The 21007-nt window shown below is 40.2% G+C and overlaps 1 protein-coding gene, 1 long non-coding RNA gene and 1 pseudogene across 3 annotated transcripts in view; all 3 read left to right on the forward strand.

Annotated features, from left to right (window-relative positions):
- Positions 1-21007, forward strand: part of LOC135969079 (uncharacterized) — a 56697-nt gene that overhangs the window by 23015 nt on the left and 12675 nt on the right. The gene's annotated exons all lie outside the window — the stretch shown is intronic.
- LOC102144034 (large ribosomal subunit protein eL24-like) lies at positions 9828-10551 on the forward strand (annotated as a pseudogene).
- On the forward strand, positions 11424-12489 carry LOC135969352 (protein-S-isoprenylcysteine O-methyltransferase). Its single transcript, XM_065538844.2, has one exon. The coding sequence runs from the start codon at positions 11429-11431 to the stop codon at positions 12281-12283; it is 855 nt and encodes a 284-aa protein (XP_065394916.1). The 5' UTR covers positions 11424-11428; the 3' UTR covers positions 12284-12489.

Below are 21007 nucleotides of genomic sequence, written 5' to 3' on the forward strand. Positions count from 1 at the left end.
TACTTTCACAGATTTAAATAAAACACGTGTATTTTAGAATCGTCAGTGTTGCCCTTAAATGTCATGCTTGGTACTCCCCAGTACTAGTAGTTTCTGCAGCTCTATGTGCAGAAAACACAGGTCTTAAAATGGAAGTTTTGGGGCTGGGTGCAAGTGGCTCACGCCCATAATCCCAGCACTTTGGGAGGCTGAAGCAGGAGGATGACTTGAGTCCGGGAGTTTGAGACCAGCCTGGGCAATATAGGGAGATCCTGTCTCTACAAAAAAAAATTTAAAAAATTAGCTGCATGTGGTGATGCACACCTGTAGTCTCAAGTACAGCTATGTGGAGGCTGAGATGGGAGGACTGCTTGCGTCCAGGAGGTTGAGGCTGAAGTGAGCCATGATCGTACCACTGCCCCCCAGCCAAAGCGATAGAGCAAGGCCCTGTCTCAAAAAAAGGAAGTTTAAACGAATACATTTCTGCATTCTTTTTATTCATCTCATACCACCAAATGGCAAATGCAGATGCTTCATTTTCTTTACTCAATCCTTCAATAAAAGCACGCTGGAGAATCAGATGCCTTTGTGTTCGTCAGTTTTGATTGGGGATAAATAAAACATTCTGGCCCCTCTATGCTCATTGCCCAAGAGTATTTGATGTATGGAATTTGCTTGAATTATTCTGAATTAATGACTTGCTTTTTTATGTACAAATATGTTGAGCATAGGTCTAAGCTAGGTAGTATAATTTTTTCTGGCCTCCTAAAAATTCAAAAGTTTTAAGAATATTTTTATTTTTTCTTGATTATGAAAATAACATGAATGCCCTTTGGAACTGGTGATCTCCTGGGGAAGATAAAGTTATATACTTATAAATAAATAATAACTCAGGTTCAAGGATCACATAAACTTTCTACAGAGAAAATAGCACGAGAAGTCAACACAAGACAAAATTGAGCTGTATCTATAAAGTATCAAAAGTCACTAAGTGAAAAAAGCCAATTATGAATGTTTAATCAATGTTTTAAAAATTTTCATTTTTTAGCCTGTACACCTGGCTTTCTTTCTCGTTTCACAAATTTGAGCAACTGTATATCTGTAGTACATAAATAACTGGGTGAGAAGCATAACTAGGCAATACAATATTATCTCCAACAATATTTTGACTGTTTTGCCAAGTAGAATGAGCACTTTCATGGCGTATAGTCATAGATCAATAATTTTTCTCTTTGCATTTAAAAGACATTCAAAGAAATTTAGATAGAGTGCATGAATAGAAGGCCTTAATATTTTCTCATTTTCCTACTTCTTGAGAACAACTTGTTAAACACTTGCACTGTATTGACCTTTAAAGATGCCCTTATGAGGGAGAAGTTTTTTGTTTTTTGTTTTCGAAAGGGTCTTGCTCTGTTGCTCAGGCTGGAGTGCAGCAGCACAATCACAGCTCACTGCAGCCTCCACCTCCTGGGCTCAAATGATCCTCCTGCCTTAGCCTCCTGAGTAGCTGGGTCTACAGACTGTGCTACCATGCCCGGCTAATTTATTTTATTTTATTTTACTTTTTGTAGAGGTGGGGTCTTGCTATGTTGTCCAGACTGGTCTCAAACTCCTAGGCTGAAGTGCTCCTCTAACCTCAGCCTCCCAGTGCTGGGATTACAGGCGTGAGCCACCTTACCCTGCCTGGAAGAAGTTAGATCCAAAGTTCCTTCAGGGAGGAATCCTTCTTCATTTTAAAGTTCTGTTTTCCCTTATTCCAGAGCCATGTATTAAAAAAATTAACATATCATTTTGCCTTTTGATTACCTGATTCTTCTGTTTGTCCCTTAGAATATTTTACCAGGCATATAACGATATATGGCAATAATTAGACTCCAACTATTTGCTATGAGAAGCAAATGTATTTATTCATTGGTGTTTAATCTTGGCATGAAAAGAAGCCAAAAGCCATAATTTAAGCAGTTAACACATGATTTATTGTTAAAGGGAGAAAGTCTAATGTTGTAAATTATTTCTCACGGCAAACTTAAAGTCCACATATGCTTAATCTTTTAAGAGTTAATCTTTTTCTTCCATTATTAAACATCAATGCACCTGAGCATTTTTTGTTTGTTTGTTTGTTTTGAGACAGGGTCTCTCTTTGTCACCCAGACTTGAATGCAGTGGCATTAGCATGGCTCACTGCAGCCTCAACCTCCTGGGCTGAATTGATCCTTCTGCCTCAGCCTCTCAAGTAGCTGCGACCACAGGTATGCACCACCACACCCGGCTAATTTAAATATATATATATATTTTGTAGAGATAGAGTCTTGCTATGTTGCCCAGGCTGCTCTTGAACTTCTGGGCTCAAGTGATCCTCCTGCCTCAGCCTCCCAAAGTGCTGGGATACCAGGCATGAGCCATCATGCCTAGCCTGCCTGGGCCTTTCTGAAAAACATCCCAGTTTTTCAGGAGAACAAAGAGGGTTTTCTCATTCTACCAACAATAGAACTTCTCTGAAGAGAAGTGGGTGCACTAGCAAGGTAGAATTGGTTCCAAATGATGGATGACTGCACGCTTGGCATTGACAGTGAGTCCTAGCCTTCTGACAGCTGCCTTGGCAATAACATCTATTGGCAGAGAATGTTTCACGGAAAGATACTGGACATGCGTCCCCTTTTCTGGTTCATAAAGAGTTCAGCATGAGGAACTATCAGTCAGAGAGAGAAAGAAGAAAATGGACACTTTCTTTTCCTGAGATGGAAATTTCATTGCTTAAATGATAAATATACTTACAGAACAGCCAAAGAGATGGTGCTTTAAAAGACATCAAAACTAAAGCCAATTCTCTTTTCTAAAGGAAGCATGATGTTGTAATATTTTGATGTGGCTGCTGTAATTGTGTGTGCAAGTACTTATACAAAGAGTGGGGACAGGACAATTTCTTAGGAAGCTGAAATTGTGAATTCGAGTGAGTCCTGACCCTGTCAGCCCAAGTTCAGATTTGAAATGTGGTGTTCACATGCCATTTCATTAAGCTCTTGAAATACATTGAAATTAATGATATAACATACATTTTGTTTAAAAAAAATGCTGTAAGCAGGGAAAAAAAATCAGAGGTGGTTACATGGATGACAAATGTTCTACACTGTAAATTTCTGGGAATTTGAAATCCATACAAAGTCAAACAGTCGGGTGCGGTGGCTCATACCTGTAATCCCAGCACTTTGGGAGGCCGAGGCTGAAGGATCATTTGAGGTCGGAAGTTCAAGACCAACCTGGCCAACATGGTAAAACCCCATCTCTACTAAAAACACAAAAATTAGCTGGAGGTGGTGGCAGACACCTGTAATCCTAGCTACTCGGGAGGCTGACGCAGGAGAATCATTTGAACTCAGGAGGCAGAGACTGCAGTGAACTGAGATCACACCACTGCACTCCAGCCTGGGCAACAGAACAAGACTCTATCTAAACAAAAAAACAAAACAAAAATCCCCCAAACCCAACCAAAAAAAGTTAAACGCCAAAACACTGAGAATATGTTGTTGTTGTTTTTTCCTATGAAACCAATGATGTATCACTTTGGGGCCTTTTACATTTCTTTTCCATCTGTTTTTCAACTTATAGTAATAATCAGATCATCTTTCATAATTCAGAGTCATAGATTTGTTATTTATGGACCTTTTTTGATATTAATTTGCAATGTCACAACATTTTTCAGCGTAGACTCTCAAAAACTGGCTATGAACATAGTATGATTCAAAATACATTTGCAGAATGGAGTTTCCATTTTTATGGTCCAAAACAATTTATTTGAAGGAAAGGGGACACATTTGTAATTGAGATGAGATAGATGAGGGCTTTGTCAACTTTCTAGGATAATACTTCATTATGGAGAAATTCATTGAAATTTCTAATACAGAGAAGTGTGATTTTCTACATGTGTATCTTTTGTTATTTAAATGGAAGAGATATGGGGATTATTTCACATTTATGAATTTTTAAAATTCAGGCCACAATGATGAAAGCAAGTGAACATGAGGACGATTTCATAATTAGGACTTGTAACTTTCCAGGAGCTAGACCAAAACAAATTTGAGTCAAACGTGGGGTTCAGTATCTCTCATAGTCACCTGTGTGCTGCCCTGAGTGGTAGCAGAGATGCAATAGAAATGAAAATATGAAAGAGGAAAGATAAGATGTGGCTAAGAGGATGGAGAAAATTAGAAACAAATCAAAGGACAGAGAGAAAGACAGTAGAGGGATAAGTTGAAAGGAGAAATTTTAAATCAGGCTGCCACAAAACACAACTTCTTCTTACGCTGTGAGCATGGAGAACTGTGATTTCCTAAGGAAGAAAATACCTTTATTTTCTGTGCATCATGGTCTACGCTGTGTTGACTATTTTGTGCAAACATGTTGTTCTGCCTTGAGGTAAAAGAGAACACAGACTAATAGCTTACAGGAAACAAATTCTCCCAGCAAAGTTATAACTGCTCTTAGCTTCTGCTTCTGCAGAGAGGCAGTGCTGAGTGCTGGAAAGAATCTAGGCCTGGGTTTTGGAAATTCTGGGCTCACAGTCTAACTCTATGATTTTGGGCTGTGTAAACTAAGAAGTATCTTCTGGGAGCCATTTCTTCAATAGTACAATGGAAGTGAAACACACACACACACACACACACACACACACACACACACACACAGAGAGAGAGACCAGAGAAAGAGAGAGAGAGAGAGAGAGAGAGAGAGAGAGGGAATTATTATTATTAGAGAAGTTTCTTAGCAAATATTTGAAGAATGAGTTTTGTTCAGTTAGCTGAATCATCCTCCACTGAATGGCTAAGCTCTAATTCTAGAAGAGTCTGTCTCTCTTTCTTTATTTTTTAAAATTATTTGAGACAGGGTATTGCTCTGCTGCCCAGGCTGGAACGCAATGGCGTGATCATGGCTCACTGTAGCCTCAACCTTCTGGACTCAAGCAATCCTCCCACCTCAGCCTCTTGAGTAGCTAGGACTATAGGCACACACCACCACACTCAGCTAATTTTAATTTTTTTTTTTTTTTTTTTTTTTTTTTAGAGATGAGGGTCTCACTTTGTTGCTTAGGTGGGTCTCAAACTCCTGCGCTCAAGCAGTCTTCCCACCTTGGCCTCCCAAAGTACTGGGATTATAGATTTCTTAATGTTTATTTTTGCTTCCTCCTAGAGCTGGGAGAGGAGACTTAACTACTAGAATTCTCATTGTGTTAGAACTATTGCCCTTCACCTGGTCATCTCTCCTTAAAATCCACTTACTATAGCTTTAGCAGTGGTGTGTCTTTAACATGTATGGCTGGGCGCAGTGGCTCATGCCTGTAATCCCAGCACTTTGAGAGGTCAAGGCAAGTGGATCCCCTGAGCTCAGGATCCACAGATTAAGACCAGTCTGGGCAACATGGTGAAACTCTGTCTCTACCCAAAATATAAAAATTAGCTGGGTGTGGTGGTGCGTACCTGTAGTCCCAGCTACTCGGGAGGCTGAAGTGGGATGATTGCTTGAACCCAGGAGGTCAAGGCTGCAGTGAGCTGAGATTGCACCACTGCACTCTAACCTGGGTGACAGAATGAGACCCCATCTCAAAACGAAACAAAACAAGTATGTCAGACCCCTGAGGTAAGGTCTCATTTTCTGGTGCAGGTTAGCCCAACAGTACTCAAAGCCTGTTCCATGAAGTAGCACCTCCAGTAGGACTGGAGAGCCCAAAAGATGCAAATTCTTGGATTTTCCCATTTGCCTACTAAATCAGAACCTCTGGGGTGGGGTTCAAGAATCCATGTGTTGTCAGGTCCTTCGGGTGATCCTTATGTGAACTAACGTTCGTGCAGCCAGGCTCTGCTGGAAAGTACATTGGACAGGCAGTCAAAATAGGGCTTTCCTTCTCACCCTGACTGACAATTAGCTTTGTGAAGGTCATTTCATCTCTTTACATCTTAGATTCCTCCATATACGCCCTGCTTTTTGATGGAGTGTCGAAGAGTGCAGAGACTGCATCATGGACAGCAGGACAACAGAAAACGCAGTGTGCTTGGTTTCACAGTGTGATGACTTAGGGAAGCTCGAACCATTATTTGGCTTTCTCTGTGTGGATTTGGGCAACACAGCTGGGCTACAAACATTTTCTTTGAAGAATAGTTTAAGGAGATGGCACTAGACCCAACTTCCTTCTCTGTTGGTTTTTGTATCTGCTGTGGTATGTTTTTTGGTTTTGGTGGGCAGCAGTGAGCATTAACTTGGACATAATGTGAAGAAAACTTCCAAATAATAAGTGCTCTTTCCGAGTGGAATAGTCTGTCTGCTGTCATGGGAGCTTTCAGGCTACATGGCCCATCCTCCAGGGTGAGGAGAGAGATTCTGGAACTAGGTGAGGCGCTAGAATTCATGGCTGTTAATACGTCTTCTGACCGTGAAATTTTTGTTCAAAAGCTGGTGACCTCATGACTACATGTAAATGCTTTGTGAATGAAAATAGTGTTACTGGAAGAAAAAAATTGGTTAAAGATGGTGAGAGGCCCCGTGTGGTGGCTCACATCTGTAATCCCAACACTTTGGATAGCTGTTGCGGGGGTCGCTTGAACCCAGGAGTTTGAGATCAGCCTGGGCAACATAGTGAGCCCCTGTCTCTACAACAAATATAAAAAATTAGCTGGGTGTGGTATGATGCAAGCCTGAAGTCCCAGCTGCTTGGGAGGCTGAGGTGGGAGGATTGCTTGAGCCCAGGAGGTTGAGGCTGCAGTGAGCCATCATCCTGCCACTGCACTCCAGCCTTGGTGGCAGAGCGAGACTCTGTCTCAAAAAAAAAAAAAAAGATGGTGGGAAAAACAAGCAGTTGAGTACTTCAAACAATGCTAATAAAACTGTTTAAAAGTTTATAAGAAAAAAGTAAGCTACTTTGAACATTCTGCAGGAATACAGCAAATATATTCTTATACTACTCATTAAAATACATTTGAGGCATCTGATGTCAACTTATTTTTCTCTTGACCTACCCTCAGGATGTGGAATAAACTTGATTGAACTCGGCTTATGATGGGATTAAGTTCTTCCCAAAGTACAGTGTAATACATTTCACTATAATTCCAAATTATTATTACAACAGTCACACCTTGACAAAACAAAAGAATTGGAGTTAATAAACATCCTAACTCTTGTTGTTAAGATTTTATCAGGTATTAATTTTTAAATTAAGTGTTAAATATTTATTAAGTATGAAGTAATGTTACATGTTAAATATTAAGTATTCAATATTTAAAATATTAATTATAATATTAACTTAAACAGCAGAATGAAGTTACACATTAGTTATGAATTTAAAATATTTCTTTGTGGATTTAATGTGTGCAAATGCAGATTCTTTTTTTTCTTTTTTTTTTTTTTTTGAGACAGAGTCTTGCTCTGTCACTCAGGCTGGAGTGCAGTGGTGGGATCTCAGCTCACTGCAACCTCTGCCTCCTGGGTTCAAGTGATTCTCCTGCCTCAGCCTCCTGGGTAACTGGGATTACACGCATGCACCGCCACGCCCAGCTAATTTTTGTATTTTTAGTAGAGATGGGGTTTCTCCATGTTGGCCAGGCTGGTCTTGAAGTCCTAACCTCAGGTGATTCACCCGCCTTGGCCACCTAAAGTGCTGGTATTACAGGCGTGAGCCACCATGCCTGGCCAGATTTTTTACATGGATATATTGTGTCATGGTGAAGTCTGGGCTTTTAGTGTAGACATCAGCAGAATAGTGCACATTGTATGCAGTAAGTAATTTCTGGAACTAAGTGAGGAGCTAGGATTAATGTACCTGAATACTGTACAAGATACACTCCCACCCCCACCTTTTCTAGTTTCCAATGTCCATTACTCCACTGTTTATGCCCATGTGTACACATTATTTAGCTCCCAGTTCTACATGAGAACATGCAGTATTTGACTTTCTGATTTTGAATAATTTCACTTAATAGGCTCCAATTCCATCTATGTTGCTGCAAAAGATATGATTTCATTCTTTTTTATGACTGAGTAGTATTTCATTGTGTGCGTGTAAATATATACAAAACATTTTCTTTATCCAGTCCAATGGACACCTAAGTTGATTCCATATCTTTGCTATTGTGAATAATGCTTCAATAAATATGGCAGTGCAGGTATCTTTGATGTAATGATTTCTTTTCCTTTGAGTGGATTGGATACTCAGTAGTGGGATTGCTGGATGGAATGGTAGTTCTATTTTAGAAATCTCTGTTCTGTTTTCCATAGAGGTTGAACTAATTTACATTCTCACCAGCAGAGTATAAGCCTTCCCTTTTCTCTGCATCCTCGCCAGCTTCTACTATTTTTTGACTTTTTAATCATAGCTGCTCTAACTGGTGTAAAATGGTGTCTCATTGTGGTTTTAATTTGCATCTATAATGATTAGTGTTAATCATCGATTTAAGCATACTCTGTTTTAGTTAGTTTTATATGTTTACATGTTAAATAAAAGCTGACATTCTGAACAGATCTTAAAGCAATGAGTTATCAGAAAGAATTATTTTAGTTTTGTTGAAGTCATGTCTATATTTGACTTCCAAACATACATAAACCTCAAATGTCCTATGGGAGATCGATTTGAAAGCTGTTGATAACAGAGGTGGTTTATATTCTTTGTTTCCTAAGTCACTGTAATTTTATAATGCTGATAAAATCTGCCCAACAGAGAAAAATAAAGTTTTGTGAATGCACCTCTGCATGTCCAACACAGAAATCAGTTTCCCTGTCCAAGACAAAATAGGAATCACAGAAACAGAGAAATTAAAATGTTTGGAAATCAAATTAGCATTACATATTCCTTGGTAAAATTGTGTCTACAAATATACACCAACATGGAATCACTAGTTATTTCTCTGTGACACACTGCCCCGAAACTTAGTGGCTAAAAAAAACAACTACTCGTTGTTAGCACGAGAGTGTCTGGTTTTGTAATTTGTACTGGGCTCAGCTGGGTGGCTTTTCTTGTCTTGCCTGGACTCCCTCATGATCTGTGGTCAGTTCACAGGTTGGCTGGGGGCTGGAGGGTCTAGGACAGACTCAGGCAAGGCGACAACTCATTTCAGCTTCTAGTGGTTTGAACAAATTCCAGTAGTTTGGTTCAGATTTGTACACATAGGACCCGGGCAGAGGTCCAAGAGCTGAAACATGCAAGATCTTGTGAAGCCCAGGTTTAAAACTGGCATGCTATCCCTTCTGCTGCATGTTGTTGACTAAAGAAAGACAATGCAGATTCACGGGGAGGGCTAATGCACTTCACTTGTTAATGGGAGGAGTAACAAAGTCATCTTACATAGGGAGGGGCTATGGCAGGTGGCCAGTTTGCAATGAACCACAAATAGTAAAATATACTATTGTTGAGTTCTCTAAAAGTATATTATATTTCATCTCAAAAAAAAAAGCAATCTAAGAGAAGTGTTGAAATCTCTCTAGAAAAGACCATATAGCTAGATTTTTAGGTTTTCATATTGATTATGATGATACTAAAAAAACTATTGGATTAACTTGGAAATTAACAAAGCACAGTACAGCTATTTTAATGGTGCACTTCCATTATTCATTATATAAAGTATTTAAATCCAGGAACAGATAGTAGGGATTGTCAAATAGAAGCACTTTGAGAGCCATACGGATGTGTCACTAAAGTATCACTTAACTCTAGCCCTTTAATAATGCACACTCATGTTTTTAAGGGAAAAGAGTGAAATAAAATAGAGCATGTAGCTTTCATATAAGGAGAGGGGGAATATAGAAATAGATTTTAACTCAATCAATTCAAGAGTAGGTAGCAAAGAAGAAAATGAAGAGCATTTGGTAAATGGAAGACACAAAATAAGCAGGAGAAAATAAGATCCAATATATCAGATATAAGAATAAATGGAGTTCTCTTTGCCATCTTTTCTCCTCCCTTGGAGATGCTGCCATGAATGTGGAGGTTTGCAGTTTCAGAGGGTACAAGATCTACCCCAGACACGGGAGGCGCTATGCCAGGACCAACGATGGGAAGGTTTTCCAGTGTCTTAAAGCAAAATGCGAGTTGGCGTTCCTTTCCAAGAGGAATCCTTGGCAGGTAAACTGGACTCTCCTCTACAGAAGGAAGCACAAAAAAGGACAATTGGAAGAAATTCAACAGAAAAGAACTGGCCAAACAAATTTCAGAGGGCCCTTACTGTTACAATCTCTCGCTGACATAATGGCCAAGAGGAATGAGAAAATTGACGTTAGAAAGGCTCAATGAGAACAAGCTATCGGGGCTCATAAAGAAGCAAAAAAGACTAAGCAAGCAGCTAAAAAGACTGCAATGGCTGCTGCTAAGACACCTATTAGGTTGGTGCAAAAGTAATTGCGTTTTTGCCAAAGGCAGCACCTGGGCAGACGATTGCAAAGCCTGTGGAAGTTTCAGCTCCCCAAGTTGGTGGAAAACGCTAAGCCAGCAGATCAGATTTTAAAGTAAAGATTGGACTATAACTCTAGGTTGTGCTGGAGATTTTATTCTCATTATAGGCATGTTGGGCCTCACATGATCATAGGCGAACTAATAAAGTTAAGAATATAAGAGGTACGTATTTTATTAAAAAGTCTATTTGCTTAGCTGGGGTGTGTCGAGCACATTTTGAAAACTTCTTTGTCTTAACTTTTTGTTTACAAGGCTGTAAGTACTAGGATGTTACATGGATTTGCCTGGCTCGGTGACAAATGCCTGCAGTCCCAACATTTGGGAGACCTAGGCAGGCAGATCGCCTGACCTCAGGAGTTCAAGACCAGCCTGGGCAACATGGCGAAACCCTGTCTCTACAAAAAGTACAAGCCCTGTTTCTACAAAAAATACAAAAAATATGAAAATGAACTGCAGGTGCATGGTGGCATGCACGTGTAGTTTCAGCTATTTAGAAGGCAGAGGTGGGAGGATCACATGAGCCCAGGAGGTAGAGGCTACAGTGAGTCAAGATTGCACCACTGCACTACAGCCTGGGTGGCAGTGAGACCCTGTCTCAAAAATGAAAAAAAAAAAAAAAAAAAGATGTACTTTTTAGACTATTTTCTAGTTAAATTACCTTTTCCCATGATAGACAAATTTAGTTTATATTGAGTTTGCCTTGTAGTTATTGGTATCTTGCTTATCATTTGCTAATAGGTGAGTCAAAGGTGCTTAAAACTATCAGCTGTATTAATCTGCTCTTGCTTACCAAAAATATGCCTAAATGAAAAGCACGCCTGCTTGAGTAAAGAGTAGCCTTAGCTAGACTCCTAGAGTAGTTTGTTGAGCTGGGGGTTTGCCAGAGCCATGCTACATTGCAAAAATATCTGAATAAACTGCTGATATTCAAGAGATATGTATATTGAAGATGTGATAAAATAGTAGTAATCAAAACCTACCTGTAAAGAATAGGCTTGTCCTGCTCGTCCGCCGCCGTGCGCCATGGCGGGCTGCGCGGCGCGGGCTCCGCCAGGCTCCGAGGCGCGTCTCAGCCTCGCTACCTTCCTGCTGGGCGCCTCGGTGCTCGCGCTGCCGCTCCTCACGCGCGCCGGCTTGCAGGGCCGCACCGGGTTGGCGCTCTACGTGGCCGGGCTCAACGCGCTGCTGCTGCTGCTCTATCGGCCGCCTCGCTACCAGATAGCCATCCGAGCTTGTTTCCTGGGGTTTGTGTTCGGCTGCGGCATGCTGCTAAGTTTTAGCCAGTCTTCTTGGAGTCACTTTGGCTGGTACATGTGCTCCCTGTCATTGTTCCACTATTCTGAATACTTGGTGACAGCAGTCAATAATCCCAAAAGTCTGTCCTTGGATTCCTTTCTCCTGAATCACAGCCTGGAGTATACAGTAGCCGCTCTTTCTTCTTGGTTAGAGTTCACACTTGAAAATATCTTTTGGCCAGAACTGAAGCAGATCACCTGGCTCAGTGTCACAGGGCTGCTGATGGTGGTCTTCGGAGAATGTCTGAGGAAGGCGGCCATGTTTACAGCTGGCTCCAATTTCAACCACGTGGTGCAGAATGAAAAATCAGATACACATACTCTGGTGACCAGCGGAGTGTACGCTTGGTTTCGGCATCCTTCTTACGTCGGGTGGTTTTACTGGAGTATTGGAACTCAGGTGATGCTGTGTAACCCCATCTGCGGCGTCAGCTATGCTCTGACGGTGTGGCGATTCTTCCGTGATCGAACAGAAGAAGAAGAAATCTCACTAATTCACTTTTTTGGAGAGGAGTACCTGGAGTATAAGAAGAGGGTGCCCACGGGCCTGCCTTTCATAAAGGGGGTCAAGGTGGACCTGTGACGGGCAGTGGCTCCGGTGACCTTGGGGCCTCCAGCCCCGTGCAGCCTGGGACAAAACTGTTTCTGGTTGGCCGCTGCAACATGGATTTTCTTAATCGTTTTACATCATTAGTCACTCTTCTGGAATGTCACTCAAGACCAAGCGGTCAGAAGGCCTGAGGACCCAAGGCCCCACTGGAGCAGTCTGTCCTTATGCCGAATCAAGGCAGAACATGAGTGAAAGACGAATAAGAGGCAAATCACAGCAATATTCCACAGCGCCCTCCAGAGTGACCTGGGGAGGACCGAGGCCACACGCCACTGCCCCCGAGGCCAGAGTGTAAGTAAGGGATAACCAGGACTCCCTGGGAGAGATGGACTCTGTCCTCAGCAACACTTCCACAGCAGAGCGGGGTAGCAGGTACCCCTTCTTATCAGCATTAAAAATGCATTTACAACCTTTCATTTAACCGAAAAAAAAAAAAAAAAAAAAAAAAAAAAAAAGAATAGGCTTGTCCTTCTACAGAAAGTAGATCGTTTTTAACCTGCCAGCCTGTGCCAAGCTGCAAGGATACAGCAGTGGACAAATCACAGTGCTCTTTTAGGAAACATCAGAACACTAGGTGAGGGTATAGTCAATGTCAACATTTTCCGCCATCCCCATTCTTTCCAAGGTGATAGAATTAATTTTTCATTCTAGTGCATGTTACATTCAGACAGTTAAGTGTTGCAGATAAAATGAGTAAGTCCCTTTGGGAACCTGAAAATGGAAACCATATGTAAAATCAATATAAGACATATGTAAAGCTGGGTGCAGTGGCTCATGCCTGTAATCCCAGTACTTTGGGAGGCTGAGGCAGGCGGATCAGTTGAGGTCAGAAGTTTAAGCCCAGCCTGGCCAACATGGTGAAACCTCTTCTCTACTAAAAATACAAAAATTAGCTGAATGTGGTGGCACGTGCCTTAATCCCAGCTACTCGGGAGGCTGAGGCAGAAGAATCACTTGAACCCGGAAGGTCAAGGTTGCAGTGAGCTGAGATCATGCCACTGCACTCCAGCCTGGGCAACAAAGGGAGACTCCATGCCCCCACTCCCCCTGTCAAAAAAAGAAAAAAAAATGTAAGGTAATACAGACTTTTGCTCATAAAAGCAAAATGTTAAGATTTTGCTTGGGGATAAAGCTCCCTTTTTTGGTATAGACAATATTAGGTTATATTTAGGAAATTACTGGGAAAATAAAATCATACCCAACTTGATAACTTTTGGATACTAAAATGTCCCCTTAAAAATAAATATATATATAAACAAATAAATGTGAATGGATTAAACTCACCTCTTAAGAGACAGATTTTTTCTAAGAGTGAACAAAAAAATAAAAATTTAAAGAGACACAAGTGAAGCATAAAAAACATAAAAGTTTGAAAATAAATATTAAAAACAGAGAAAATGACGCAAATAAAGCTGGCATAGTAATGTATGAGAAAAACCACTTCCAGGCAGAAATCATTACTGGGGATTACAGGACTCATTGCTCAAACAAAGGAACAATTTACTGGGAAAATATAATAATCTTTAACCTATATGAATCTAATAAAATTGCCCTAAAAGTACAAAGCAAATTGTCATAATTATAGAGAGAAATTAAAAGTCACGACTGTGTAAAAAATTTAATGCTCTCTTGAAATCTGTCAAACAGATTTTTTAAAAAAGAATAACACTGATATCAATACATAGATAATCAGGTTCTTTCCAAGCACAGAGACAAATGGTATAGGATTTGAACAATTAAAGCTACCCAGCATTGAGAATATATCTTTCCAAGTATATATGGCACATTTGCTTAAAGTCACTACCACACTATGTTAAATAGGGTTTTTCTTTTATGAATATTAAATGTGATTGAGATAGCATTCTTTAATTAAAATGCAAAAACAGAAATAATTTATAAGAAGTAGCCTTTTCCACCCACACATTTGGAAAGTAAAATCAAAATTCTAAATAATTCACTCATTAAATACTTAAAACTACAAACAAAATGACAAACTATTTAGCATAGCATCACGTGAAAGTAGCTTGTACCCAAATAGATAATTTGATAGTGAGAGGGAATGTATAACTTTAAATGCATATTCTAGAAAATAAGAACTACTGAAAGTTAATGAATTAAATATTCAACTCAAGAATTTTTAAAGCAGTGAACAAGAAAATCCACAAAAGATATCACAACAAAGCAAATTAATAAAAACAGAAATGAACAAAATACAACACAACAAACAGAAAATTAATAACACAGGAACAGAAAACCAAATACCACATGGGCTCACCTGTAAGTGGGAGCTAAACATTGGGTACTCAGGGACCCAAAGATGGGGACTATAGACACTGAGGGCTACTAGGGGGGAAGAGGCTAGGGGGTGTTGAAAAACTACCTATTGGGGCCGGGCGCGGTGGCTCACGCCTGTAATCCCAGCACTTTGGGAGGCCGAGGCGGGCGGATCACAAGGTCAGGAGATCGAGACCACGGTGAAACCCCGTCTCTACTAAAAATACAAAAAATTAGCCGGGCGCGGTTGTGGGTGCCTGTAGTCCCAGCTACTCGGGAGGCTGAGGCAGGAGAATGGCGTGAACCCGGGAGGCGGAGCTTGCAGTGAGCCGAGATCCGGCCACTGCACTCCAGCCTGGGCGACAGAGCGAGACTCCGTCTCAAAAAAAAAAAAAAAAAAAAAAAAAAAAAAAAAAAAAGAAAAACTACCTATTGGGTACAATGCTCACTTCCTGGGTGATGGGATCATTTGTACTCCAAACCTTAGTGACATGCCATTTACCCATGTAACAAATCTGCATCTGTATCCCCGAACCTAAAATAAAAGTTTAAAAAAAGATATACAGACAAAAGTAACAGGAAATTAAAACTTGAAAAAATAGAGTGGATAATTAAACCAAAAGCCAGTTTTAAAAAATTACTAATGAAATAGAAAAGTCTGGAAAGATTAAGCAAGAATATAAGAACGCTGAGACCAGTGAACAATATTAAATACAAACAGGGAGTTAAAACTAACAGATAAAGACAAACTGAACATCTTAGAATAGCAGGGGGAAAAAGGCAAATTTCAGTAGATTAAAAAAAATTGAAAGAGTATGTACTGTTTTAAGGATGACATTCAAACAAATTTCTTATTACATTGACTAAACTCTGTGCAATTGAAATATTTCATTACTCAAAGTAGAAAGGAATTATATTTAAGCATCTTAATTGGTGAACAGACTGCCAGAAATTTGAATGATCAACCTACACATCATTTCTAGCTTGAAGCATAATAAATGACTCAAAACAGATCCTGCTAATACATTTAGAGGATATGTTGTTTTTCAGTGTAAGTAGTAAAATAGTTTCATGGGAAATTTATGAGACCAGAAAATTATGTTCTACTTTGGAAAGATTACAAGGCTAAACTCTGTTGTGAGAATGACTGAGACATCCCTTCGTTCAATCTCTTAAAATTTTAACTGAGAAGTACATTGTAGTACATCTTTTCTCCAGATTGGCAACATTTTGTGTGCTTTAATGTGGGTAATAAAATGCCATTATTTAATAATGATGCCACAATCTTACGTTTTTTATATGGCTTAGCATTGTACAAAATGTGTTGACATGTTGAATCTGTTTACCCATTTAATTGATATGTAATTTGTCCACATGACCACTTGCTCCTTCTTCATCATCATATCTAACTATCTATATATTTTTTGAGGCAGGGTCTTGCTCTGTTGCTCAGGCTGGAGTGCAGTGGTGCACTCACAGCTGTCTTCAGCCTCTACCTCTCGGGCTCAAGTAATCCTCCTGCCAGAGTCTTCCAAGTGGCTGGAACTACAGGTGCATCATCATTTTATTTTTTTGTTTTTTGTGGAGACAGTATTTCACCATGTTACCCAGGCTGGTCTCCACCTTCTGGGCTCAAGAGATCCTCCTGCCTGGGCCTCCCAAGGTGCTGGGATCAAAGGTGTGAGCCACCATGCCTGGTCATATTAATATTATAATTTTTTTTTCCACAAATGTAAAATCTTAACATAATTAAGGGTGACTGACTTGCTCAAGGTCATATATCTAGAAAGCGTCTAAGTCAGGATTAACTTGAATCTCCTGACACATAGATTAGCATTATTTCCACTAGAAGTTTTCCCATTCTTGGTGTGAGGAGATATTAATCATTTCTTCATGTGTCTAGATCTGTCTAGGTTTTTTTTTTGGTGTGTGTGTGTGTGAGTGTATGTGTGTGGGTGTATTTGTGTGTGTATGTGTGTATATGTGTGTGTGTATGTGTGTGCGTATGTGACCCCTTGACTTATCATCCCCTGAAATCTCCAAAACGTAGATCTTGGGTGTTACGAAATATATAAGAACTTTGGTACTCGCTAACCAAAAATTGGAAGATGATGTTAATTTTTCCATCTTTACTATAAAATTCAGCAGTTCAACAGCAACAATAGCAACTGAATAAAGCTAAAAACTGGAGCGGTTAACTTCGTGAGCAAACTGGACTGCAGGCTTGTTATCAGTGGGTGGGTTGGTAGGTACCAGATGAAATATTGAATAAAAGCTATGGTCCAGAAGTCACAAATGGAAGGCACTGAAGACATTACCAAGCAGGGGTGATGGTTGGGCCCACACGACATGCACATCCATAAATAAATCAAGTTCAGCAGTCGTTCTCTCAGTCTTGTTACAAGATATGGTAGGTGGCCAATGTCAGTCCTGCTAGTATCCGGGCTCCAACAGAATACATTGGAAATCTCAATCTAGCTTCTTTAAAATGGAACCAATCCACTGCCTTCAAAAATCTCACCTCCAGGCCAAACACGATGGCACACACCTTTAATCCCAGCACTTTGGGAGGCCCAGGCAGGAGGATCGTTTGAGCCCAGGAGTTTGAGAAAAGTCTTGGCAACATAATGAGACCTTGTCTCTAAAGAAAAATACAAAAATTAGCCAAGTGTGGTGGTACACACTTGTAGTCCCAGTTACTCGGGAGGCTGAGGTGGGAGGATAGCTAGAGTTCAGGAGGTCTAAGTTGCACTGAGCCGAGATCACGCCACTGCACTCCAGCCTGCGAGACAGAGCAAAACCCTGTCAAAAAAAAAAAAAAAAAGAAAATTCCCAAATCTGAATGGACAAGGAGCTTGTATCAAATAATTTTTTTTTTTTTTTAGTAAATAGAATAGCCTTATGTTACAGAACACAAGGGTTATTGGGTTTCATTTTCTATGTCAAACCAAGCTTGGCTAAAAGAAACCTCAAAAGGCCACTTAATTCAGAGCTAGTACAGAAAGCACAACATTCAATAAACTCAGCAATGGTGAACATCAAATAATTTGCTGTGGCAATAAAAAAATTATTTTATTTAAAACTTTGAAGTTCACGGGTGCATGTGAATGTGACATAGGTAAACTTGTGTCATGTGGGTTTGCTGCCCAGATTATTTCATCACCTAGGTACTAAGCTTAGTACCCATTAGTTATTTTTCCTGATCCTCTCCCTCCTCCCTCCACCCTCTGAAAGGCCCCAGTGTGTGTTGCTCCCTTCTATGTGTCCATGTGTTCTCATAATTGATCTCCCACTTATCAGTGGGAACATGTGATCTTTGGTTTTGCTGTTCCTGCATTAGTTGGCTGAGGATAATGGCCTCCAGCCCCATCCATGTTCCTGCAAAGGACATGATCTTGTTCTTGTTTATGGCTGCAAAGTATTCTACGGTGTCTATGTACCACATTTGCTTTATCTAGTCCATGTTGATGGGCATTTAGGCTTATTCCCATTCAAATGCAATCATGGTGCTAACATAGTGCTATGAGATCTTGATATTTGCCAAAATATAAAATAGAACATGAGATGTTTTTGGAAAGAAATGCCTATTGTGGAGTGGGAGGCATTTATGTGAAGCCTTTTATGTGTGATAGTAGCCAAGACAGAGCTAAAAACAAATGTGTACTGTTACTTTCTCCATTAAAAGACAATGGTGCTATTGTATAAACAGAGAAGACCAAGTACCACTGATGGTTTGAGCTAGTTTAAATGGTTAGAAAAGTCAGAAGATGTAAATTAAAGTTTCGTTCTGGTCTTTCAAAACCTTCAGTAAACTGAAATCCTACTGAGCCATCCCACCCTTCTTACTGCTCACCCTAATACCATCTTCGGAATATACATCCTCTATCTTCTACTGTGATGTCTTTACATTGTATTCCTCTTCTGTTATTGTGTATCAAATATCTGGAAATGTACAAACTTATTTTTTTTGAGACAGGGTCTTGCTCTGTCAATTAGGCTGGAGTGCAGCGGCAAAATCACAGCTCACTGCAGCCTTGACCTCCCGAACTCACGTGATCTTCCTGCCCCAGCCTCCCAAGTAGCTGGGACTACAGGCATGTGGCACCATGCCTGGCTAATTTTTGTATTTCTTGTAAAAATGGGGTTTTGCCAAGTTGCCCAGGCTGGTCTCGAACTCCTGGACTCAAGCAATTCATCCACTTCAGCCTCCCAAAGTATTGGGATTGCAGGTGTGGGCCACCATGCCCCGCCAGGCTATGTCTTTTCTGGAAACCCAACTAAAGAAAGGATTGCATTCAAGCTCCCTTAGGTAGTCGGAAAAGTCCATTTACTGGGAAAAGTCCACTCTAGGAGCTTAGTGTAGTCCCCCACCGACAGTCAGCAAGAAAGCACAAGACTGAGGTCTCTGTTTTCCTGCTGACGTTGGCCAGGGACCACACTCAGTTCCTTCCTAGAGGCTGACCCCGGGTCCTTGCCCTGTGGACCCCTTCACAGGGAGTTTTAAGCATGGCTGTTTGCTTTTTCAAAGTCAGCAAGAGAAAGGCCAGAAAGAGAATCTCAATTAATTTGAATCTCTCCCTCAGGGAAGGCTTGAAACTGTTTATTTTTAAAGACTCACCTGATTAGGTGTGGCACACTCAAAATCATCTTAAAGTCATGACTCAAAGTTAGTTGATTAGAGACCTTAATCACACGTTCAAAATCTCTTTATTTGCCCATCAATGGTAGGCTGATGAAAGAAAATGTGGTATGTATACACCATGGAATACTATGCAGCCATAAAAAAGACTGAGCTAATGGCTTTTGCAGGAACATGAATGGAACTGGAGGCCATTATCCTTAGCAAATTAATGTAGGAACAGAAAGACAAATACTGCATGTTCTCACTTATATGTAGGAACTAAATGATGAGAACATGTGGATGCATAGTGAGGAACAACACACACACTGGGGCCTACTTGAGGGTGGAGGGTGGGAGGAAGAACGGGATCAGGACAAATAACTAATGGGTAGTAGGCTTAGAAACTGGGCGATGAAATAATCTGTATAACAAACCCCATGACACAAGTTTACCTACGTAACAAACCCTCACGTATGCCCCGAACCTAAAGTAAAAGTTTAAAAAAATAGCAAACATGCTCTTACCATGTGGCATCCCCCACCAAAAAAACCCAATAAAATCTCTTTACCTTTGCCATATAATATACCTTAATCAAAGGATTGACTAGCCCATTATATCCTTAGCATCCATAGCAGGAGGTAGAAATCGTGGGGAGCATCTTAAAAATTCTTCCGACCACTGCCCACCTCTGACCACTAATGGTATACATCCTTTCCAAACACAAAATGCATTCACATCCTTCAATCCTCCCAGGAGTCTCCTCTTACTCTTCTTGAAAGGACGTCACCCTCTATCTCTAAGTTGTTCTTGAGTCCCCAACTTACATTGGCTTCAATTTTTAAAAATTTTATTTTTCACAATAAATTGAGTCATGTATGATTTTCTCCCTCGCTGCTTTGAGGGTAGAAACATTCCTTGTGTTTCTTTGGCAGATCACAGAAACTAAAATGTAGCTCAGTAAAATTGTGTACAACTCACAAATACTTGTTCATCGACTGGACAATTTTGCAGGGTGAGACTGCAAAAATTAAGGGCCCCTAAAAATAATAAACTTAAGAGATGGAACAAATATGTAAGAAAGAGCCATGAAAACTAAATTCTCAAGTAATTCACAATGGCTGAAATGCTTAGGATATTATATTATTCTAATGCAGTCTAAAAAATTCTAATATGTATATTAATGATCTCATTATGATGTTGAGATTAATAGGTATATTAATGATATCAAGGTGAGGGAAAATTGTGAGCTATGTGAGATGTTCTTCAAGTATCAGCAACTTCATAGTTGAGATAATCCAATAGGGAGATACAGTTTTAAAAAGTCTCTTGAGATGGAGCGTTAAAATCTTTGATACAGAGAACAATTCTGCAAAACTGTGAATTAGAAACTCTCCACCCCTCTCTGTGGCATCTCCAGGTTGTTTTAATACATGTGCATTCACAAACAGCCAAAAAACAAACGAATATTTCACAGGGTTGATTAGTGTTTGCCTTCGATAAAAAGAAAAAAAAATGGGGAGCGATAGAGGGAGCTCTTGCCCTATGGAAGACAGATACCAAAGCAGTCCTGCATGGTTCTTTCCCACTTGGACAAAAATAAATAAATAAGAATGAAAAAAACCCCCGACAGTTAGAAAATAAGAGCTACTATTATTCTCAGTAACTGGATGATCACAGCCTGCCCTGCTGAGGTTGGCAAAGGCTCTGTGGGTTTGCTTTCCTGGAGCCGTAAGTGTTCAGGGAGCAAGCAGTGCAGGGCTGAGCTGCCCAAGTCAGCAGCCTAATTAATCTCGCAGGCTCAC

Source organism: Macaca fascicularis, chromosome X (genome assembly GCF_037993035.2).
Source record: "Macaca fascicularis isolate 582-1 chromosome X, T2T-MFA8v1.1".
NCBI classification, from domain to species: domain Eukaryota; kingdom Metazoa; phylum Chordata; class Mammalia; order Primates; family Cercopithecidae; genus Macaca; species Macaca fascicularis.